This window comes from Syngnathus typhle, linkage group LG5, assembly GCF_033458585.1.
Source record: "Syngnathus typhle isolate RoL2023-S1 ecotype Sweden linkage group LG5, RoL_Styp_1.0, whole genome shotgun sequence".
Lineage (NCBI taxonomy): Eukaryota > Metazoa > Chordata > Actinopteri > Syngnathiformes > Syngnathidae > Syngnathus > Syngnathus typhle.
In genome coordinates, this window is record NC_083742.1 from 16,965,056 (window position 1) to 16,988,632 (window position 23,577).

Here is a 23,577-nt window from a genome sequence, read left to right on the forward strand (position 1 = left end):
TGTTTTACGGCCGATGGCACCAGCTTTAAGATGCATTACCGCCATCTACTGCGACGGAGTGTGGATCAGAGTAACTACCATCGCCTTATAAATTTAAATTGTGACGTCACCGTGACGTCCACGTTCTGTATTTAAAAAAAATATATATATTTTAAAAAAAGTCACACGACATACACGCATTTTCAAAGTTCATCCAATAAGAAAATTTGGCAACAAAAAAAAAAGAATTGTTTGTTCATCATTTTTATTCTATGGCTTTTGACGAACCATTGTTTTTGTGTGTGCCCGAATGTGGTCCACCCTTATCCCCTAATCCTTATATACAGCACTAAAAAGTAATTCCCTCATTCGGTTTGGCCAGTTCAAAAGAAATTAATCAAATGGAAAAACAACAGAAAAAAAACATAGTTCAGGTTTAATACATTTCATCTCTACACACAATACATACATCTGAACGTGTGAGTAGACTTATTAGTAGTTTTTACAATCTCACTCGTAATACAAAAAGAAAATTAAATTCACATCAATTGGATAGTTACTAATGTTCCAGATGAACAAACTAACCCCCCCCCCCCCCCCCACACACACAGACACACACACACACACACAAAGATTTTTAAAACGACCCTCTTGTGTGTTTTGGACAGTTGACTACAGGGTAGTGAAGGTCCAGCCTTCACCTATTTTGTTCCATAAATTTATAAAAGTTGTACAAGACTTCTGTAAGTCTCGACTGTTGGGGGAGACAATGCAAACTTTTTTTTTTTTTTTTTTTTACATTTGCAAGCCAGTGTAAAGCCAATCTGTGAGTTACTCACTGTGGCCATTACTCACTGTGGACTAAGCCAAAAGTCGAACCCGCTACCTGTTGCGTGCTAAGCTAAGCTCCACCCTTTGAGGTAACTCTTAATGTTGATGGTCGTTTTCCCGAGTCAGCACGTTGGAGGCTCCAGCCTTTTGGACAAGGCAGTCAATACTTGGTTGAATTTGGCATAGCGGCGCGCCTGGCTCTCCGCCGCTCCCCTGCTCCCCCATAGCAATCGCATCTGGAAGTCTGTGCAGAATACTTGGGAGATGTCCGACTGCTCCTGGAAGTCTGTAACAGCATATAAACAGCTGATGACAATATTCTCTAGTGTTATATTAATGTTGTTCTACCTTGTAGTTTGCTGAAGGCATTAGTGGCATAGACAGCACCGAGCTGGGCGGCGTTCCTCGCGGCTGCCAGGTGGAACATAAGCACATCTACATCAACGCTGGCCTCTGCCATCTCCCAGGCCTCGGCCCCCAAGACCCACGGGTCCTCCTCCGCCCCCTGGGGTCCCTCGTTCACAGCTGCGCCCTTCTCCAGAAGGCGCAGCAGCGGCAGGACGTGAGGAAAGGTAGTGCCGGACGCAGGGCAACTTTCTGCATCACATATGCACAGTTTTCATGTTTTCAAGGCAGAACATGACTTTTCCATAGCTTTTTGTGAACAAATTGAAAAATATCTTTTTTTAATGGCCAAATAGTATTTTTATTTTTCTTGGCCAGCATCCTAATGCACTAGTTTATTGGAAGAGCTTAGCATTCTCCAAGTTTTTTTTCCGTTAAAAGTACAGTGACCGGAAAGGGCTCTAAAATGCAGTGTTGTGACTATTACTTAAGCGCATGCCGTCAGTGGTTTACCTCGGCCCTCGTTCAGACTTTTCATGAAGGGCTTGAGAGTTTTCTCATAGAGAACAGCGCCCTCTGTGTGCCGCTGCCGTAATGCCGTCCACGTCTGCTCCAGACGAGTCACCTGGTCAGCATAAAGAATACATCTTGATTGTGGAACCAGGAGTAGCCCTTTGCCCTCTAACCCCAAATTCCTAACCTAAGCCCCCAAACCCTGTGCCAAGTGCAGTTCACCTGCGGCAGCTCTAGTGCTCTCATGACGGCAGCAAATCCATACAAGTTGCCCATGCTGCTCTTGAGCTCGGCGGCAATGGCAATCATTCTGTGCAGAACGTAGGCTCGCTCCTCGGTGGTGCCGGTGCATCCCAACACGTTGACTGCCAACATGGTGGCCATAGTATGCAGCCTGTGTCACGTACGTACAACGTGAACAAAAATTACGCTCGATGTGATTTGGTCGTTTTTTAGGGATTCTTTTCTGGCTAGCTAAGTATGGCAAAATCTTCTTAGGTGAGCGTGGCCGGTGTGCCACTCACCTTTCCAGCAGGTCTAATCGGAGCTGCTGTCCGTGCGGCAGCGTGAGGAGCTCCACTCCTGAGCTGACCCCCATCATCCTTTGCATCTCTGGACGCACCTCCAAGATGCGAGCGACCTACCGGAGACAAAAACTGCAAAGTCATCATCTGATCAATCACCATTTTTTTCCACTTCTGATCAGACTTCAATATATTTTAATCCTGACAGAACATTATGTTTTGTTTTTGTTTCGATCAAGTTAGCTAGCTAGCTACCGATCAGCCTAGTGTTCAGTTGCATCCGGAGGGGGGGGTAATCAGTACCGTGCAGTCCCACTTGGTAATGTGTCGGGCAGCCGTATGGGGGTCCGTCCCAGCCAGGAGTTCCTTCACCCGCTGCAGGATGCCCACTTCCAAGGGCTTGTTCTCCCCAGGCATCAGTGGCGAGCAGTAGTTGGTGGGAGCAAAGGACGACGCCGTCTCCACCACGAGAGGGAGGTCAACGTCCACCGCCCTGGGACCTTCCTCCTCACGGAGCCTCTCCACGAAGCTCTGGGGGCCCGGGTAGAGCTCCGTGTAGCAGCTGCCGTCCGGGTTTGTAGCCTGGATGTCCGGGTGGAGTTCAGGAAGAGCGGGATCCAACCTTATGGAGGGGGATGGTGATGGGGCGGCACTGGTGGACAGACGAGCTGCATGAGGAAGAATGCAAAACAGTTGTGAAGCGATTGCCAGAAAGAGTCGTTGCGTCGACACTGTAATCTGATCTCAGGCTTTATTTCAGAAAAATTGCGTCGACTTCTTTAATGGCTTGTTCAGGTCAAAGTGTATCCTCAGATTGACGACACGTGGGAGAGACCTTCAACTTACGCTACACAAACACGCACACACGCCCTCCGATAACCCTTTTGTGTCATTGGGTTCAATGTTACTCAATTTTTTTTTCCAGAATGGTTTTTTGGCTGATGCAGAACAATAAACTTTCATTTCAGAATGATACTTGACTCATCTGCAATGGAACAATAGTCAAATCATTCATGATAAACGACCAATCGAGAGCACGATTAGGCTCAATCATTTATGATCCATTGTTCCGACTCAATTTGTCTTTCCGAGATTCAAAACCCATTTAAATTTTGAACGCTCTTGGGAAAAATGTGCACGGGAAACTAGCCCATGCCAGGTCATTACGGTAATTAGATGCCTTAACTACGTCATGTGACCGTGACAAAAAGTGAAGGCGCCGAGTCCACTTCCAGTCAATCGTCAGAGCCCGTCCTGTCCACGCACACTCGCTCTCTCTCGGTAAGTCAAACGATCCTTTCGCCGCACGGCAGTTCAAAGGAAGGAAGGCTATGGCTTCCAGATGTTTCCGTCTTTCTTCCAGTTTAGCGTGAAAGGGTTTTGGTGCTGTTTTTTGGGTAGAAAATGGACCAAAATTATGTTTTTGTCAGGACATAATTTTTATGTGTGTGTGTTCAAGTCAGTGATGACAAGCAAGCTGTGTGTGACTGTGGAAAGAAACTTAACACAATCTGTTCCGCTTTAACATAAAAAGAAAAGATTGGGTGAAGCAGAGAATTTTGTCCAGGGCCAATCTGATGCGCTTGTGAAACTTCCACTACCTAGATTAGAAATTAAGGTTGTAACATTTTGAATTACTCACTATTTTTTATTTGATATCCACCTTATTTTCTTTATGTATCAGGGATTTTCTTTAAATATAAAATATTCTTGTCTCTTTCTTTCATCTTCATAATCGTAATTCTTTGAATTTCTGTATGGATGGTTAGTATTTTAATATTTTTCTGTTTTAATTTTTATTTACAATGTTAATATATAATTATGCATTTTTTTTAAAGTAATTATCTTGTGTTTTGTATATCTTTGATATTTGATCTGATTACATTTTTTTGTAATTAATTTGACTGATTTGTAAATATTTTTTAAAAGACGTTCGTACTTCAGTTTACGACCTCACTCGACGCCTCCCTGACCTTCGCACCCGGTAAAGGGTTCCTCTCGGGGCCTCGATAAAGAGTTAAGTGTTAGGCTTTGAGTTGTGCTGTAACGTGAGAGGAGCATAAAAAGAAAAACAACTCAAACAAGCCTTTTGGGATCTCGTGCCTTATAACTCCCACCCATTGATGTCATTGCGCAATCAGGAAGCACGTTACGCAAGTAGAGGACAAGGAATTAGAGCAGCATGTGTGCAAGCTGAAGTGAATTGTATTCAACCTTACCAAACCGAAAACTGCACTGAATCGGAATGACGCAATGTCACTGAACAAAACCATACCGAAACTGAACGAGTGAACAAAAACGTTGCGCGTCCTAAGCCGCTGCAACGAATCAAAGTGAACGACACCAATAAGGACAAACTTTTCCGAATCAAAACAAAGTCAACCGCAAAGATTCGTACCCAAAAGTGAATCACGTCATACCGAAACACAAAAACCAAAAGCATTGTATCCTAGAGAATCATAACAAACCATTGTGAGTTGAACTATACAGACTGATTCAGCATTTGGGTTGTTTTCCAAGAAGCACCACTGATAACCCAAAAATGTAATTGAATTGAAACATCCTCTCCACATAGTCGGGCCTCAGACATGGCACTGCTGATTCTGGCGGCGCTACTTTGCGCATTTGGCGGCGGAGCTGCGGGCGGCAAGATCCTGGTCTTCCCCATCGACGGCAGTCACTGGATCAACATGAAGGTTCTGATCGAGGAGCTTCACGCCCGGGGCCACGACATCACCGTGCTGCGAATCTACGACAGCTGGTACATCAAACCCGAGTCGCACCTCTACAAGACCATCACTCTGAATTTCCCTGGTGGCTTCGATAAGGTCAGCTTTGGCTCTTTTGTCACCCGGATGCTCAACTTGAGGCGGGCCGGCGCTTCCCTGTGGAAGCAGCTGGCGCTAGAAATCGAGCTGGTCAACCAATTCTACAACCTAAACCAGCAAACAGTGGACATGATGGGCAAGATATTTGAGGACCGGGAGATGATGCGGAACCTACAGGAAGCCAACTACGAGGTGGTTCTTGCTGACCCTGCGATAGGTGGCGGTGTCCTCCTGGCTCACCGTCTGGGTCTCCCCCTGGTGTTGAACGTCCGCTGGATCGTCCAGGGTGAGGCGCATCTGGCCATCGCGCCCTCGCCCTTATCTTACGTCCCCATACCGGGAGCCAAGTTGACAGATAAGATGACGTTTGTCCAGCGTTTGCAGAACGTCATGTACTACTTGTTCACGCGGTGGCAGATTTGGTACGTGTCGGACGCCACCTACAAACCCTTTGTCCGCCGATACTTTGGCCCGGATATGCACTACCTGGAGCTCTTCCAGTCGGCGGACATCTGGCTGATGAGGAACGACTTCACCTTTGAGTTCCCGCGGCCCACCATGCCCAACGTGGTCTACATGTCTGGCTTCCAATGCAAGCCGGCCCGGCCGCTCCCTGCCGAGCTGGAGGACTTTGTGCAGAGTTCCGGGGAGCACGGGGTCATAGTGATGACTCTCGGGACCCTCGTGGCAGACCTCCCAGAAGACATCACTGACGGAATTGCCGCCACCTTCGCCCAGCTCCCCCAGAAGGTGATCTGGAGGCACCAGGGTAAGCGTCCATCGACCCTGGGAAACAACACGCTGCTCCTGAACTGGCTCCCCCAGAATGATCTCCTAGGCCACGCTAAAACCCGAGTTTTTGTCGCGCACGGCGGCACCAACGGCATCCAGGAGGCTATCTACCACGGCGTCCCCCTAGTGGGCCTCCCGCTCATGTTTGACCAGCACGACAACTTATTCCGGATGGAGACCAGGGGGGTCGCCAAGGTGCTGGACATCGCCACGGTCAACCGGGAGAACTTCCTGGAGGCGCTCCAAGCGGTTCTGCATCAGCCGTCCTACGCCGACAAGATGCGGCGCCTGTCAGCTCTGCACCACGACCAGCCCATCCCCGCTCTGAGCCGCGCCGTCTTCTGGATCGAGTTCGTCATGAGGCACAAAGGGGCGCCGCACCTGAGGACCGATTCCTACAAGATGTCCACCATAGAGTACCACTGCCTGGACGTAGCGGCCTTCCTGATGGCCGTGGCCTTAACCGTGGCCACCATCAGCGGGATGCTGCTCAAATTCCTTTACCGATGTTTGTTTTACCGAAGCAAGTTGAAAAAAGAATGACGTTCTCACTCTGTTTTTATCTCTGAACTCAGTGTTCATATACAGTACGGTACATTTATACATTTTCATTTGTCTTCTGGGTCATTTTTACTCCTGCTTTCCTCCAAAATCAACATGGCATTAAAACAAAACTCTCTGATAGTCAAATGTAAGTTGTGAAGAAAAAAAAATCCATTAAAACGTTTTTTTTTAAATCCTTGCTTGGATCGATGCTTGTTTTTTTTTCTCCTATTATTTAAAAACAAATGATTGCTTGTTCCTGAAGTTTAGAAATTTCTTTTTTGAATTTATGTTTAGAATGTCAAAATGACTAGTACGTGCAAAGCTTAAACACTTAAATATTTTCGAAGACAAAATTGTCCATGCCCTTTTTGGATCTTATTTCTCTATCTGAGTGATGGTGTAATTATTTCACAAAGAAACAAAGGGTTAACTTCATAAGAACATCATTTGAGGAACTTATTTGTGGATTGATTGAGAAATAATAGGATACTCACGGATGTCATCAGGAGGGGAAGAGAGCGGAGGTTGTCGGCGGTGCAAAGACGGGGCGCTGCGTGTATAAAGAAAACATAATGTTAGCGACGTACACATTTAGCTATTCCCTGGAAATGACCAGAGCCGACGGAAAATGGCCACCTCAATCCAAAATGGCTGATCTCCTTGTGTTGTGTGTCCATTATGAGAGGTGTGCTTACCAAATTGCACGTCGCTAAGTTGGTAAGGGGGCGGGAATTGAAAAACACACAGTATGTTCGAGTTGACCCAATTGACCCCTAAAGGTCCACTTCAAAATGGTGACTATTCGGACTATTTTGTGGATCCACTCATTCTAGACATTCTTGGCAAATGCTTCAGGAACTGAATTTTCAAATCATTTTTACGGTTGAGTTGAGGACCATTTGACCCCAAAATGCTTCTTTGGAGCCTTTTTAGACGTGCCTTCTTGAAATGACCAAATTGCCAACCTTTTGGGGCAGACCTCCTCCGCCTGGCTCGGGGTCGGCTGACATGGCGGCAAACCAATCGTCGTCTCAAGGTGGCGCAGCGGCAGTGTCCTGCTGACCGGTCGCTGGATCCGGGCGGCGCTCCGGCGGGTCAGAGGCGCCCCGCTGCCCACGTAGAAGCGCACCAGGGCGGGCATCGAGTCGAAAGATTTCTGGTCCAGGCTGTAAAGGAGCCCGCAGTGCGCTGTCGTGCTCCGGACGGGGAGGTGATTGGTCTTCTGGTCCCAGCGGGTTGTCAGGACAAAATCGGCCGGGTTGGACTCGGAGTCCCGGATGAGGAAGTCCCCCTGGTTCAGCACCAGGGCCTCGGAAACCTGAGGAGACCAGCCTGTTACTGTTCGTGTCTTGAAATGTGGAGACGCCGTGTGAGTCTTACCTGTCGGGTGATTGATCCATGGTACCAGGCGTGGCTCCTCAGGTTGGCGGCGCTCAGTTTCTGTTCCTCCTGCAGCTGCTTCTCCTGCCAGAACTTCTCGTCCTGGGAGAACTTGAAGAACATCACAGTGAGTGACCGAGATAGAATCACGAGAAGCGACCCGCCGTTGGCATCCACATTGAGGGTCGGGTAGGGGGTGGGGATGCCAATGAAGGACACAATAGGCAGAGCTACCAGATTGGAGTCTTGGCCTGGTCGCTACAGCAACATCATTGAGGAAAGGGGACATCACTCAGGGAGGCTATTGTGGCCTTACACACTTATACACACACACACACACAGTAGGGTTGTTCTCATGCCAAAAATCCTGCTGTGCTGTGACGTATTATTCTTCAGCCTGCGCTGTGTGTGAGTGTGTGTGTATGTATGTTTGTGTGTGCACGTGTGCATGTATGTTTGTGTGTGCGCATGTGCGTGTGTGCCACTGCTACCACCATCCAAGTCAAGAAATGAGATGAATCTCACCTTCACGTATTCGCCACAGCCATCCATTGGACTGAAAAAAAAAATGTATTGGGTCACTATGGTTAAAAAAAAATCTGTACTGTCTGCAAAAACTGCAATCAGTATGTCACGCATGTTGCTTCGTGATTTAACGACTTCCTCGAGGCAACATCTAACACAGGAAGTCCCCCAAGTAGCATCCATTTTAGTGCACTTCCTGATTCTTATGACACACACTCACAGACACACATGTGCTTGTGCACGCGCACACACGCACACACACAGCTGTGCTCCCATGGTAACAACAGATGTAAAGTCCATGAGAAAGGGTTTATTTATCTATTTATTTAATAGAGTTGATAAAAAAGTCCATGAGAAAGGGTTTATTTATCTATTTATCTAATAGAGTTGATAAAAATATTAAATAATTGTTTTATTCGATTTATACTTAACTTATTTATTCAACAGATTGGTAATAATAAAAGTTAGTTAGTTAGTTAGTTAGTTAGTTAGTTAGTTAGTTAGTTAGGTTAGTTAGTGATGTATTTGTTTTGAGAATTACTTGGTGTGTTTGTTACTGCATGTCGTTAGTGAGTTAAATGAAAGGTTCATTGAGGTTATTCATTAATGTGATTAGCTATTGAGAGAGTATTTAGTTAGTCGGTGAGTTAGTTTCTGAGTTACTAATTTATGATTACCGTTTGCGTTGGAGAACTTTCAGAACTTAGTTAATGAGTTTTCAGTGATTGATTTGGTGAGTTCTTTCGTGACCTTGTAAGTTAGTTCTTGTCAGTACGACTAAACGCGTGCATCAGAAAAGGCTCTAATGTTTATCGGAAAAAATAGTAAGAATAAAATGTTCACCTGTGCAAGTGTTCCACTTCTTGTGAGTTCTTTGCGGTTTCCGGGCTGCTTACAGCATCCATGTGCACGTAAATGTCTTGAGGGACCGGAATATTTTTGTAAACCTCCAATGGAGCCAAATTAGCTTTGGACACATCGCGGCCAGCCGGAGCTCCTTTAGACATGTCCTGTACGTGCTCGGCCGGAGAACAGCTGGACTGCGCTACAGCGTGGAGACTGAGGCTGGAAAGAGCACCGAGCAGCGGGGAGTCCCGCACATGCTCTGCCGTCGCTGTCCTCGCCTCCCCCTCCTCCCAGTCCGTGTTCATCCTGCTGGGTTGCCTGTCACTGCGAGGCACCGTTCCCACATGGGTGTACATGGCACTGGAGCGGGCGTAGCCGCGCAGCTGGGGGCCGGTCTCTGTGTCGTCAGCCGGCCAGATCCTGCTCCCGTCCTGCGGCGGGGCGGAGGCCTTGCGTCGGGAGCTCGGGCGGCGGAGGGAGAGGGTTGCCAGGCTCCCGAACCAGCCAGAGGCTACCGTGCGGGAAAAATAGCTTGTTAGCAGAATCACTTATATTTGGAGGTGGCTCCTTCTGTTTTTACTACTGCCCAAAGACTACTGGGATAGGCTTCAGCATACCCGCGACCCTCGTGACATTGGCGCTACGGAAGATGAATGATTTCAAATGTACAAGGTGGCAGGTGTGATGAAAACTGGCTAGAGGACCAACCACGTCAGGCATCTGACGTGTGCTGGGTGCTGAATGCGCATTTGGACCCTTTTGATTAGCCAGAATTTATTTCCAGTCATTTGTTGATTGCTATGGTGCAGTTAACAACTGTATGACAAGTATATTTCAATCAAATGTTTGTCAATAAAATTGTGGGTGCAGGTTAAGTCAAAATTGTTTTGAAAGCACATTCAAACATCTAGTGGACAACAATATTCGATGTTTTCATACACATCACATGCGTGTTTAAGTAATTTCGGCGAGGGCGAGCTTTTCGAGATTGAATGATTTCAGTGATGCCTGGTGGGTGTAAAGAAAATCAAAAAAATAAATGAAGACGGGACATGAGCACTGACTGACTGTTTGTCCATTCAAGCTACACAACACTACCACTGTGCGACGCTTATAATGACCCACTAATGCTTGTAGACGAGCAAACACACACACACAGACACACACACTAGCGACTGACATCACTTTACAAAAAAGGTCTGTTTAGTCGACAGAGGCAAGTCGAAGCCACGTGTTTGTCTCAACACGCGTGCGTGCACACACAAGAGTAGAAAAGAACATGTATAATTTAGAAATAACATGAATAATAACAGTAGATTTTCAGGGAACTTACAGTGTTTGTGTCTCTTCATGCCAGCTTGTGTTCACACCAAACTGTTTCTTCATCCACTTCCTGTCATGCAGCCCCTTCAGTTTGATTTGTAGGTGTGATGAGGTGACGGGCGTTACTTGTGCTTCACGTTCCTCGGAAACACACACGCTCACAAGCACGTACACTCACACACACGCACGCACGCACTCAAGGGAGGAGCTGTCAGTCTTACAACATTTCCTGTCCTGTCAACATCTCCTGGAACTGATATGACTTGGCAGTCACACAATTAGGTTGTTCAGTATCTTCTGTGGTATATAAATATTTACAATAGTACATATACATGCGGCCAAGTGTGTAGCTGTTGCATTATACAAAAGTGTGTATATAGTTGCGTGTAATAAAACACAATAGCCTACCACCGTACGTAGTTGTAGAGTGAGTTTATGTATTTATGCATAAAGTGGAGTGTTTGGAACTACTTTCCTGTGCGGACTGATACATCTCAGCGCAGTTTACATATGTTGTATGCCCATATGAAAGTGTGTTGTGCTTTGTTCGGCCACTGTTCATTAAAAAGTACAAAGTTTCGGACTCTCAATTTAGTTGTTGATAAGAAACATGACAAATATAGTATTATGATTTTAACAATTTTCCAGTCAAGGGTCTTGCGGCCAAGCTGTTTGATGCTGGGTGACTTTACCTGATGTAAAGTGTCCTCCACTGCCATGACGACAGAGGGCATCTTCCTTTTCCCGCAGTTGTGATTTTGAATTTTTCCTTGCCCTCCTGGTAGTTAAGATCAGGGGATGTGGAGAATAAACAATTTAAAGTCAACAACTGGAGGGGAAAAAAACATGAGTTAGAAAATATTTTCTTTTTATTGAAATGATGCTTGTATTGTTATCTCAGCGAATTTCATCAAAATGTTAACGTTTGTCTCAAGTTTCAAACATATACGACATGATCCATACAAAATGTGCTGTTGAGCTGGTATATTGGACAAAGCCCTCCTCGGTCTACATTTCCACTTAGTTAGCCAAGGTGAATCCACCGTATTGTCCATCCGGACTAGGGAAGGCCTCCCTGATCCTTATCACACAGCAGCGTGGAATGGCAGGTTGTGTGTCAACCGGCGGGACCCCCAACCTCCACGCCACGTATTGGCGGTAAGCGCAGCGGCGTAGCGCGGCGGCACTGGGTGGCGTCTGAGCGAGGGGTTCTCGATAGAGGAGCAGCGCCTCCAGCAAGGTGCGCTGGAGTAAGAGCTTGTCAAAAAGCGCAGACGCGGCCACGCAGGCGCCCTGGCTGCTGTGCCGGCAGCACAGCTCCTCCTGTGGGAAGGGCGAGGCGCTGCAACCGCCGCACATACACCAACTTGGAGGACGGGCGCAGTGTTTGGGGAACGGAAGAGGGGAGGACTGAGGGTCAGTTAGGAGGCAAACTGTGGCGGTCATGTGCCCAACGTCCTCCTGGCAGAACAAAGACGGGAAATCATGGGAGAAATTGTGTTGAAAGAAAAATATCTGGCCTAACGACATCGGAGCGAACCAGTCGATACCTAGTGCGAATACGATATCTGCTACATTGACACTAAGTGCAAGCAACACGTGTTTGCAACATTCAACAACATGTGATACCGGGTGGGACATGATTGATACTCGATGATTTTTAATTTACCCGTCGTGCCTGAACACGAACGGTCTTGACGTCCTGTAAGCGTTTCTTATGAGACATTTTCACCAAACGGATGTCGTCCTCGTCCACGTACGACACGCACAGGATGCACTGAAACGCACGAGAATCCGTTAACTTACTGCTTTAAATATCGCATGACACGAGCATGTCAAACCTCCTTTTTGTCCGGGATGGACTCCACTTTCCTCTCGGAGTAATTCCGTCCCGCCTCGGCCACGCAGCAGCTGCTTCTGATCACCCAGTCCATCAAAACTGTCGTCTGCAAGTACAGGTGATGGACAAAGTTGGAAGAAACGTCATCAAACTATAAGCAGTTAATATTGCCGCCTGACGTCATCCGAGGCGCCTTCAAATAATTGACTGACCAAGTGAGAATCGGTCGATAAATATTGATACCGAGGGATCCTACCATAGCGTAGTAGGACAAGGTTGAGCCAATGTAGAGGATAAGCTGAATGATGCTGAACTTTCCCGCCTGGAAGAAAAATGTACCTCATAAAAATGATGAAATAAATCGTTCATATGAGTGATAACAACAACTACGACCTGTCCAAAAACCATGATGTCAAAGCGGATGCCGTAAGCTTTGTAAAGAGTCCTCTCTTCCACGCCATTCACCGGCTTGTACCTTGCAAACCTGACATTCATTTGACAAACGTGAATAATCACGTTGAGGAATATTCGACTCTTGAAATGGTACCTGAAGCTAAAGCCAGGGTAGAGGGTCTTGTTGCTTTCCTTCTGGTCCAGACGTCGGAAGGAGTAGGCAGGCAGGCAGTGTCTGGTCAGATGGTCCAAATTGCAGTCCCATTTAATCTGGATGCCTATCACGCCCCCCTGTGGATTAAATGAGCAAGTTGGCTGGCAACACTTGTCCATAGCGAGTGGGCCCGGCCGGTTGACTATTATTGATCATGCTAGGTGCAAACAAGTTCATGCTAAGTGTGAGCATGTCGGTACCAGATGCAAATGTGTTGCTGCAAGCGTCGACACAGAACGTTACCAGGGATCCTCTCCGTACCTCCACCGCCAAGGTTGAAAAGTTTTCCCCGGCCCGGTTGACGATGTCTCCCAGGGTGAAAATTGGACACAAAGAGTCGTTCGCCCGCTGACATCCACGCAGGTAGGATGCGTTCATCTCAGGTAAGATGTTCCTCCTACCAGGTAGACCACAACATACATGACTACAGCAATCCCGTTTGATGGAGAACAATATGCGTTAAAATATCACCTGATGAAGTTGAAGGCAGGAAACCGTATATTATTTTTGATAAGCACTGTGAACTTCTCAGCAGACGCTAGCAGAGCAGGCCTGCGCGGACACACGCGCACCTTTGTTTGCATGATACATAGCATTTAGCATGAAAGGCTAAATGTTTGTGCACAATTGGCCACACGATACCTACTTTGTTTGTTTAGTATGTTAGCGAGCACTTATTTACATCTTTACATTGTCCATTTGGCAAACTAGCCTGCATGTTTACTATTGACCTATATGCTCACTACTGTATCCATTTAGCATGCTAGCTTATGTACTGACCTAGCTAGCCTACATGTAGTACAGTGTGCACTGGTCATGTTAACATTGAACAGTGCTTACTGACAGGAAGTAGAAACTGCCCGCGTGTACCTTGGCGGCTTGCTTTTGACTTCGACAGGGCACCAAGCCGCTACCTCACACGTTCTGTCCAATGCGTCGAACTTGATGCACGAGCCTGTCTGTATCCCTGGGCGGGGTCGGAAGGTGAGCTTTTGATAACGTCCACTTTTTAAGGTGTCGCATGAACGAGGAAATGCAAAATACCATGGCTGTGCTGGTCCCAGGCCCCTTGCTTGCAGTCATTGTGATGTTGGCACCGCCGGCCACTAGAAGGTGACTGAGAGTCAAAATATCAAAATATTTGCTTTAAAATGAGTTGCCATGACAACACGTCATTATGATGAGGTACCTCAGCGCATCTTCCTTGCTTCTGGTGCTTGGTCACAATCATGTTGGTGACCACAAAGAAAGAGTTCTTGTCCTAAGATGACAACAGCCACAAATGCGGAAAACAATGAAGTATGTGTTCGAAAATGTTACGCAGAGGAGGCGCACAAGAATTCATTCAGCTCCCTCAAAGCCAGTTTGACTTAGCAATATGAAATTTGGTAGGCCTGTCTATCATTTGGTTGAAGGTATGACAGAGACCCACCAAAAATAAAAAGCATTAAGAACCCATGACCAAGTCCAAATTAACACAGCCAATCAGAGGCTCAAAGAAAGACATGAGCAACAACGTTCAAACGTTTGGGGGATCTCTGACCTGCAAGGAGCCGCTAAAGTCCGCCTCGTCCCAGATGACGGCCCCCTCACTGGGCAACTTCATGTGCGACACGCCCTTCACCTTTGCGGTCACAGAGCTGACCACCTGATCAAATTGTTGGTACTTCCTGTTCCACAACATCAACAGGCTAACAAGAAAAACAACACTTATTACACACACACACATTACCCACAAATGAGCATGCTACCACATGTCTGCCCATTTAGCATGTCTAATATATACTATTGTGTTTTCATTTTGCATGCTAGCTCTCACATTTTGCCCATTTAGCATTGTAATCTGTTCAGTCTTTCCAGCTTGCCCATTTTGTAAGATAGCCTGCGCATTTTGTCCATTTAGCTATTGTATGCATTCACATCTTTAATAAAATAATGCACTTCATTGAAGACAAAAGAAATCAAAATATGAATGCATAGTACAAAATTAAAAATAAGTAAATCGGGACACGTTATTCACTTTATGAAGTCATAAAGATGCGCGTGTTGGGAAAAAAGTGATAGTTTTGTTCCCACGCCAACCAAACAGCCAACATTTCAAAACATACGTTGAAAATGTTTCTATCAAATATGATTAAATGATATTCACAATGTTTTTTAATTACGTAGGCTCAAAAGAGGATAGTGCGACGTCACCATATGAAAAGCAGCACCGATGCGTTCAGGATCCACTTGAGCGTGCCCAGCGGGACGCTGTGGATGCGGACCAGCTTGGTAGTCTCGTAGCTGCACAGCGTGACCATTTTGCCGTTGATACCAACGTTCTTAGACCAGAACTAGAATTTTTAGGCGAACGCCTGATTTCTTCCGCTCTGCAGTGTTGTGGCATGAGCCAGGTCACGTGGTCACGTTTGATTGACAAACTGCAGCTGTGAAAAAAAAATTCTTGTTTTTTTTTTGTACAAGACCCCAACATAATTATCTACTTTATGAAATCATAAAGATATGCTAAATGCACATGTTGAAAAAAAATCTAAGTGAAAGTTTTGTTCCCACGTGACGCCAACCAGTCAAAAACTCAAAACATAAAGTGCAGCTGTCACGTGGCCTCGTTTTATCGATAGACTTGAAAATGTTTGCTTTTGTACAAGCCCTTAACATTTGATTTTATCCTGTTTTTATAGCTTTCAAACATTTACAGGTTTGCTATCATGTCAACATGCATACAAACTCAGAAAAGGGAGACGGTGAAGTAATCAAGTGGAGAAACAGTGACATCTAGAGGTCGTTAGATATAATTACAACCGTCCTTCTCGTCCAATTGTATCTGCTGTACTACAAATAAAAAATATTTTGTCTGCACAAAAAAAATCAATATAATCGATTAATATAATATATATATGAATATAATATATGAAATGTTTATAATGAGCTTTCAATAAACATGTTCTAATCTTTTTATTTTACAAGAAAGCTTTCTTGAATTTGTCCTTGAAGATTTGGGGTAATCCTTGTTCACGCAGCGACTGCCCCACGCCGCCGCTCAGCATGATGGCAGCGTTGGCCTCGTCAAAAAGCGCATGGCCAACTTCTTTCTTTACGCGCTCGTGCCAGGCAAACAGCTTAGGACGCCCTGAGAACACGTCCACGCCACTGCTCACAGGCTAAATACAACAACACACAAATAAGATTTCAAATCACAGATTTAAAAAAAATTAAAAAAAAGGCAGAAACAAAGCTATTTTGCTATTGTAAAATAGGTAGCTAGTGTATTACTCAATTTACGTAGATAGAAAGTTAGTTAGTCGCCTAGTTTGTCAGTTAGCAGCTAGTTAATTTGTTTGTTGTTTAATTTGCTAGTTGGTTAGCTAATTAGTTTGTTGTTTTGTACTGAGATTTCGTCACCTGCATGATCTCAGCTATAGCCACCAAATCAGCCAGGGAGATGGAGGTGCCACACAAGAACAGGTTTTCATCAAGGAAACATTTTTCCAGCACATCCACAGACTGGCTCAGCTCCTCTACGGCAGACGACATCTTGTCCTTTGGGACCTCCTGGCCCATCACCAGTGGGTACATGTTCTGACACACACACATTTGTCCAAGTCCTATTCAATCTCTCTCTTTTAAAAATACTATCCAAAATTCTAAGATTGCAGCCCCCAAATCCAAAATGGCTGCCCCCCATTTTTTTTTTCTCCTACAGATATGATTTTACTATCAAAAAGGTCTGAGCTGCTTGAGGACCACCTCCATGTAGTATGTCCACGTGCCTGTACTGCCCCTGGTGGCCAAGGTGCGCAGACTAGAAGCATCCACATCGGAATCGCTAATTCTCACAAAGAAAACCAAATTTTACCTTCTTTTTAATGCCGTCTTTACTGTATGTTTGTATAAAGGACCATATTGCAGCTATATTCATGATTTTCATTTTTTGTGTACATCGTTACTGACATGACCTACAATTTAGTGGTGAGAGGTACGCTGAGTTGAGTAAAGTAGGCCCTAGGGATGCCCTACCTTGAGCAGGAAAACCTTTGACCCGTGAGCTCGCAGATTCATCTGCTGCCAGGACAAATATTCATTGACCCGTGCCCGCTTCTGCAGGTCGGCCGGGTACCAGTGGTCAGGAAGGGTGCACGCGTGCTTTTCAGCTAGGTACTGAAGGATGGCCACGCTGGGGAAAAAAAAAAAACCTTAGCCACTCCAAACACTCCATCCTGATTAGGGAGCTGTTATAATCCATGAGACCAGGAAATAGAAACATTTTTTGACATTTCTGGTTTTCCTCCCTTTCACATAGTCACTAAAAATTCCAATCTTCGTCTTCCCTTTTTATCCAAGTACCTTCCAACGGAGAAACCGTGTGGTTGTTCCCAAGGTTTTTAATTACCTCTCCGTCAGGACAAAGTCGCCGTCCTTCATTACCGGAACTTTCCTTATCGGGCTGATCTTTCCAAACTCTTCGCCATACTGCTCCCCTTGCAGGCACACACGGAAATCGTTTTGTAAACTTCGTGTCAAGATACGTGTAGGTGCGCGTGCGCGTGTGTGTACCTTTGGCAAGGTCTACAAGCTTGAATTCAAAGGGAATAGAGTTGAGTCGAGCGAATATGAACAAAGAGCGGCAGGGCTGCGAGCGAAGGTCGAGATACAATTCCATCTTGACTGACAGCAATGTAGCTGCTGGCGCAACCAGGTTTTGTAGCTCTTGGTAGACACGCCCCCTTTAACTGACCCCTTTCTGGAGGCGCAAACAGGGGAAAAGTTCAATCACGTCGTACTGAAACATTTTTTTTTCTCTCGCAGTGCTAACAAAACCTTGGGTGAAATTTCTGGATGAAACGATCATAAGAATTCTACACGAGACATTTTAAGCTTCATAGCCGAACTTAGATTGACTTTGTGTCAACTTTTGAATGCTGAAAGTCTTACCCTGAGGCAGGCAAAACACTGACATCTGCTTTCAGTTAACAACTGTGTTTTGAAAAACACCCTGGAGATATTGATCGCATTGCACTCACTTCACGCACACACACACACATAGAATGAAAATAAGGAAGAGAGATTAGGGCAGGCCGTTATTGTGGAGGAAATACTTGTGATTCTCCCGGGAGTCAAACGTGAACAAGTCACAGCATTAAATTTCAAGGGGCGGAGCCTTAAGTAAGCTGCTGATTGGTGCTCTGGTTAGTTAATCATACTCTCCTGTCAGCTCGTGACCTGTAAAACAATTTGTCACGTTGTGTCACTGATTTTTGTCACGTAGATTCAGAGCTGGCTTGTTGGATGTTAGGCCAGTTTTGGTAAATATAGAGATGAGCGCAGGCCAGCGCATCAGTGGGCAGGCTGCGCCACTGTGGGTGCGTTTACAGCCAACTTCAGCCGCAGCTCCTCTTTCATTGTAATTGAGTGTAATGTTATCTAGTGAAATAAAGTGTGGCATTTTTTTGGTATCATCTGTTGTGTAGTTTTTAATTTTGTCGTGTATTGTCATACGTGTATGCGTCTACTCGCATCTTGCAAGGTTTTCTGTTTGCTTGCAAGGAGCTGATGGGTGGTCTTATCATTCCACTTCCCAAATGCCTCAATATTTACGGAACATTCCGGAATCTTTGTGTTTGTCTCACTGTAATCTAAGCTACAATCATTCGACACCATGTCACGCCATCGCGTGTGTGTTAGTGTTATGTAGTATTTCATTTTGTGTTGCTTTGTCTATCAGCTAGCTAATTGAGTAGCTTGACAGTTTCTGCTGTTTTTATGAGAACTTATGGAGTTTCCATGACAGTTTTTCAAGTCGTTTCATGACACTTTTGGAGTTTGAAGGCAGTGAGATAACATGCGGAGCTCTTTCACAACGTTGTCTTGCTGGAGGCCACCGTGAACATGACGTGTCGTTACGCCTCTTGGTCCTATCGACTTTGTTGTTGCTCCAGCAGGTTAACAGTTCTTTTTGAAAGTTCAGTAGAAGATCATTTGACACGATTGCTCACTGTGAAGAAGAACATGGAGAAGAAGTCTTAGTACCGAGTCGCCCATGTACATGTGTACGCGTATGTCCTGACCTTCCTGCGGATGAGCTTGCGTCTGGGCTTCTTGACGAGCTCCTCTTGGAGTCGGCTGACCTCGCAGTAGAGTTCCAGCTCTCTCTTCTGCATTACGTCCTTCTCCTCCCACAGGGTCATGTTTTCTCCCAGCATGTTTTTCAGCTGAAGCATCTTCTCGCTGTTCTCCTCCCGCTCCTGCTGCAGCACCTTGCCCATCTGGTCCTCAAACACCACCTCCATGTTCCTCATGGTCTTGGCGATCATGCTGCCGGAACAACAAGATTCATACTCCACACTGCTGAGGGAGGGGGGGGGAAGAGTAGGAAGGAGACGTTACTTGGTCTTGTCTCGCTCGGCTTCCTCCTTGAGGTGACGGACGGAGGCCTCCTGGTCCTGCTTCTGCTTCAACAGCTTCTCCTCCAGAGCCACCAGCTGCCCGGCCTGAGCCTCCAGCTTCTCCACTGAGAAGGGCGAGAAGAAATCGAACGTTTGTCCTTTGTACTAGATAGCTAGCTAGTTTCCATTGTATGTTTCTGCGCTCTGACCTTGCGCGCAGATTTCACTGTTGAGCTCCTGGATGCGCGCCTCCAGCTGCTGTACCGTGGCCTCCAGCTGCTCCATACATTTTTTTTGACGCTCCGCCGCCTCCTGCTGGCTCTCCACCTGCTCCATCAGCATCTCCACTCTCTTGTCTTTGGCGTCCAGCGAGCGCTTCAGGTAGCGTGTCACGTCCGCCTTGTCCTTGCGCAGCACCCGCTGCTCGTACAGCAGGTCCTGGACTTGGTTCTCCAGCTCTTCGCATTTGGTCTGGCATCTGTGAGAAAATACAAACCTGGATGAGCCGATACGTAGACAAAGGTTTTTAAGATGCTAACCTGTTCTAATGCTAATCTGGTCAATGCTCTGTACCCGACTTGAGGTGCGACAACTAATCAACTAAACTACACCAACAACTAATCTCAACATCACATTAAATGGATTAATCCTCTAGAGATCTTATAGAACTTGTCCAAGTCGTTTTCATTCCAAACTCAGTCAATACACCCAGATTTCTGTAGTCCTCCATAAAAGCAAACAGGCTGACCATTTCACATTATGAAGAACGCGAAAGACATGAACTCGCCAAGAACGGTCTTCCTCTGAACATAGGTTCTTCCTAAGAATGCAAGTCTTTATGGAAATTGGAACGGTTGTGTACGGTTGTGTTGACTTCACATCCGACTGTGACAGCAGCACAAAAAGCAACTTGGAATATTTTCCTAGCCGAGCATTCAAAAGTTACCAACCGAGGCACTTGGTTTAAGCTATCAGACAGGAAGAAAATCCGGGTACTGTATTCGGTGCATTCTTGGTTTGTTTGTTCGGACTTTCAACTGGAACAGTATTTTGGCCGTGACGAATGGCGTTTCACAGCATCACGAGGATGTAAGAATGGATAAAAACGCCATTTAAGAAATGGCTACTTTTTGTGTCAAATCAAAATAAGACACTTGCAAACATCTCATTTCATTTGGAAATGATCCATTTTCCAACACGTTAAAGCCCAAACCAAGAACCGAATCTTAATCATTTTATCAACAGATCAAATCAACAGATTAATTTCTTAAAATTGTTGGTTGCTGACCTCCGACTGTTTTCTGGATTTGTAACCTACACGTAACAAAAAATAAATAAAAATTAAGCCACTATTCTGATTTTATAACCATTGTTGCTTTTTATTTATGGTAAATTATTGGTAAAATCCGCACATAAAGGGCTTCAAGCTACCTCGCAAGCTAGCATTGTTGTCTAACAATTATCTTACTTCTCCAGCTGCTCCTCCAAATATCGTATTTGTTTTAGATACAACTTGTCCGTGTCCAAAAGCTCGGTGATTTCATCCGCCATGGTTAATGGTTAATTCAATGTTTATTTATTTTGCTTCTTTCATATGAATCTTTTATAAAATGAACATTTGAGTTGTGACAGGTAAGGGGCAAGAAGCTGGGAGGTGATGCCTTCAGGCACATGACAGAAAACTCAACTTTTACCCCGCCACTCGCCTGAACGGGTGTTTAAATCGAATTCAAATACCGGTTTCCCCCCGCACGTCAGATTAGAACGTGACCTAATTGCTTTGAACAAGAGATGTGATGTCACAGTCAGAGAACTTCAGCTTTGTCGACGTGTTTTGTTTGCGCTGCTGCTAACGGCCACTAGAGAGCGCCCTCGCTCTTGTTGATGGCTTCGTGAGTTCTGTTGACAGAAGTATCTGAACGCGGCGGGAAGGTGACGACAAAATGGCGGAAAGTTGAGCGTGACTGATTTAATTAGTAACTTGACAAATAGAATGTAAAAAAAAAAAAAAACATGGTGTCAAAACTTTATTGGTGCAAATGCTAACCCAGCGCTCTTGGCTACAACAATGGATTAAAAAAAAAAAAAAAAAAAGGCCAAATATAGAAAGGCAAAACTGGTCCAATAGATCAGTCAATAGATATCATAATCAGTCGATAATTTATTGTTCAGCAAAAAGAAGAAAAAAGACCGCCATGGCTTGTTTGTTGCTAATACTAAGACTCTCTTTTCACATAGCTCACATTTTCTCAATAATCTGCAGAAAAACGAGCTAACAAATCATTCGTCAGTAATCGCGCCGTGACCATCAGGAAGTTGCTTTGAATTCAACGCATCACCTCATTAGCTTGCAAACGGCGGCAAGCGGTCAAATGGGGTCCCATCAGAAGCCGAGGATGTCGCTTAATACCTTCGGCACGCACACACATCCTGGCGTCTGCTTCCCATTAAGACACACACATACATACGCACACACATGCTCTTTGTTTGCAAAAAAGAAACTATGCTGACATCAACTCAAAAAACTTTGCTAATGCTTCTTCAAGATAGGAAGCTTGATTCTGCCGCTCCCGTTGTCTCACAATGCATCATCAGCGCACACACGACGGCCAGTTCACTTGTGACCTTTGACCTTGCGCCTCAGGACCACCCACAAACCCCAGAAAACAGTTCATTGGAGTGTTGTGCTTCATGGAAAGTCATCCTACTTGCGGGAGGCATCCCTCTTGACGCTGCCCCCAGCACACCTCGTAGGGAACCTTTTTGACATTTGTGTGTGTCATTGATGTTATCGTCGTTCAGATTATCGTCAATGTCGTCTTTTAGCGGATGCGGGTCGCTTCAGTGGTATTTGTGCGGGCCTCTGATATAAGATAAGTTAGTCCTTTACTCAGCCAGCAATTGAAACATCAACAACATATGCAGGGCATTTATTTTACTAGGTGAACAGCTTTATTTGCCAAAAATCTCAACAAAGAAAAAATTCTGCATTGAATGTCAGCAGCCATCTTTGCGGAAATTGACTTTGGCATAATTTCAATGCTTTGTACGTTAGCGGTAGCAATAAATGCAGTAAAGAGGTGTGGCCATAAAAACAACCACATCACATATCTTGATATTATTTGACTAGAACTTCACAACTAAGTAGGTCAGAAGATTGCTCGGAGGCATCACTCCATGTCTTTTATTGCTGTAATGAATAAAGTAACGAGTGCATGTTATCATGCTGACGATGAGCTTTGAGCAGACGCCTGCATGATTGATAAACATGGGCAGAGTTGAACCGGTGCATGTCTTGTGTTAAAGATTGTTTAATTTATTAACTCTCAAACGGCCACTTCTAACCAAAATGGCCGACTTTCTCTGTCTTCTCCATCATGGCTTCTTAACTCATACACTGCAAATGAAAGGGGATCTGTGTTGGGTCCTTTCAGCTCCTGCTTTGTTTCTCGTTCCAAGTTGAGTCATTCCAGATATTTGCAACCTGACGCCTAAGCTGGCTTCTCTCTTTATGGCGATCGGTCGGTCGTGTGCTGGAAGCCTTGGTTTCACTGCCTCATAAAGAAAAGTAGTTGGAGACATGTGTGCAATGTATGTGCGTTTTCACGTCATTAAGACTGAGCAACACGCTTCTTTGTCGTTCTTGAGTATGGAACACAAATGTCCCGCGGTGAACATCAAGTATAGATTCTTCAGACTATTCATGATAGGCTTCCCAAATTTCATGTTGCTGATTCAAACGAGCTTTGAGGATGGTTTTTTTTAATTGATTTTTTTATCATTGCAATAAAGTTGTTACTAGTTTTCTGATTAAAATTGAGTTTCGATTTCCGATACGCTTTATTACTCCTTGTCATCACATAATGAAGATTTCCTCTATTGTGAGGATTCTAATATTTATTTTCTTTCCTGGGTCGACGGTTCTTGCCAGTTTTTATTGGCGGCTTCTTCTCATGTTTGCTCATGAAAGCTGAGCGTCCACGTGCAATTATTAGCACTTATAATTTCACTAAAGATCTCAATGTGATTCACAGAAGGGATTTATTCACCCCCCCCCCCCCCCTTTTTCCTGCTTGAGGTGGTTCCCCTTGAACCCAGCCCCCCCTTACTCCTCGGACCCTCTTTAGAAGGGCTTTTAAGTCCCAGCTGCAAAAATATAAGTTCCCCTGATGGAAAAAGGATCATGGCACTAACCCACATCAAAAAGTCCGCTTTGTTTTGAAGACATTTCACACATCTTATTGTGCAATATTTTGTGTGAGTTTGCATTCAAATTTTGGTGTTGTCTTAAAGTGCAGTTCATGACATTATG

The 23,577-nt window shown here is 45.2% G+C and overlaps 5 protein-coding genes across 7 annotated transcripts; 1 reads left to right on the forward strand and 4 right to left on the reverse strand.

Annotated features, from left to right (window-relative positions):
• Positions 1 to 227: 227 nt before the first annotated feature.
• On the reverse strand, positions 228 to 11,139 carry sh2d3cb (SH2 domain containing 3Cb). Its single transcript, XM_061279097.1, has 12 exons — positions 10,443 to 11,139; positions 9,107 to 9,620; positions 8,264 to 8,294; positions 7,739 to 7,849; positions 7,324 to 7,676; positions 6,853 to 6,908; positions 2,496 to 2,860; positions 2,193 to 2,308; positions 1,891 to 2,062; positions 1,669 to 1,780; positions 1,159 to 1,407; positions 228 to 1,096 (listed from the first exon to the last, which is right to left on the reverse strand). The coding sequence occupies exons 1-12, from the start codon at positions 10,459 to 10,461 to the stop codon at positions 933 to 935; spliced, it is 2,262 nt and encodes a 753-aa protein (XP_061135081.1). The 5' UTR covers positions 10,462 to 11,139; the 3' UTR covers positions 228 to 932.
• Positions 3,221 to 6,554, forward strand: LOC133154427 (UDP-glucuronosyltransferase 2A3-like). Its single transcript, XM_061279160.1, has 2 exons — positions 3,221 to 3,473; positions 4,768 to 6,554. The coding sequence occupies exon 2, from the start codon at positions 4,781 to 4,783 to the stop codon at positions 6,353 to 6,355; it is 1,575 nt and encodes a 524-aa protein (XP_061135144.1). The 5' UTR covers positions 3,221 to 3,473; positions 4,768 to 4,780; the 3' UTR covers positions 6,356 to 6,554.
• A 140-nt stretch (positions 11,140 to 11,279) lies between the features above and the next one.
• p2rx7 (purinergic receptor P2X, ligand-gated ion channel, 7) lies at positions 11,280 to 15,826 on the reverse strand. Of its 3 annotated transcripts, XM_061279126.1 has the most exons (13): positions 15,076 to 15,822; positions 14,423 to 14,570; positions 14,069 to 14,140; positions 13,924 to 13,996; positions 13,750 to 13,846; positions 13,351 to 13,431; positions 13,141 to 13,276; positions 12,820 to 12,956; positions 12,666 to 12,756; positions 12,529 to 12,594; positions 12,274 to 12,378; positions 12,102 to 12,209; positions 11,280 to 11,893 (listed from the first exon to the last, which is right to left on the reverse strand). In XM_061279126.1, the coding sequence occupies exons 1-13, from the start codon at positions 15,180 to 15,182 to the stop codon at positions 11,453 to 11,455; spliced, it is 1,662 nt and encodes a 553-aa protein (XP_061135110.1). In that variant the 5' UTR covers positions 15,183 to 15,822; the 3' UTR covers positions 11,280 to 11,452. The 3 variants fall into 3 exon arrangements, with proteins under 3 accessions (XP_061135110.1, XP_061135109.1, XP_061135112.1); XM_061279125.1 differs by having other exon boundaries at positions 12,666 to 12,956; positions 15,076 to 15,826; XM_061279128.1 differs by lacking the exon at positions 13,351 to 13,431.
• gstt1a (glutathione S-transferase theta 1a) lies at positions 15,823 to 17,959 on the reverse strand. Its single transcript, XM_061279271.1, has 6 exons — positions 17,815 to 17,959; positions 17,437 to 17,623; positions 17,273 to 17,360; positions 16,900 to 17,056; positions 16,285 to 16,461; positions 15,823 to 16,043 (listed from the first exon to the last, which is right to left on the reverse strand). The coding sequence occupies exons 2-6, from the start codon at positions 17,540 to 17,542 to the stop codon at positions 15,843 to 15,845; spliced, it is 729 nt and encodes a 242-aa protein (XP_061135255.1). The 5' UTR covers positions 17,543 to 17,623; positions 17,815 to 17,959; the 3' UTR covers positions 15,823 to 15,842.
• Positions 17,960 to 18,117: 158 nt separating this feature from the next.
• cfap157 (cilia and flagella associated protein 157) lies at positions 18,118 to 20,816 on the reverse strand. The gene is made up of 5 exons (XM_061278430.1): positions 20,734 to 20,816; positions 19,475 to 19,743; positions 19,267 to 19,390; positions 18,948 to 19,194; positions 18,118 to 18,874 (listed from the first exon to the last, which is right to left on the reverse strand). The coding sequence occupies exons 1-5, from the start codon at positions 20,814 to 20,816 to the stop codon at positions 18,872 to 18,874; spliced, it is 726 nt and encodes a 241-aa protein (XP_061134414.1). The 3' UTR covers positions 18,118 to 18,871.
• Positions 20,817 to 23,577: the final 2,761 nt, after the last annotated feature.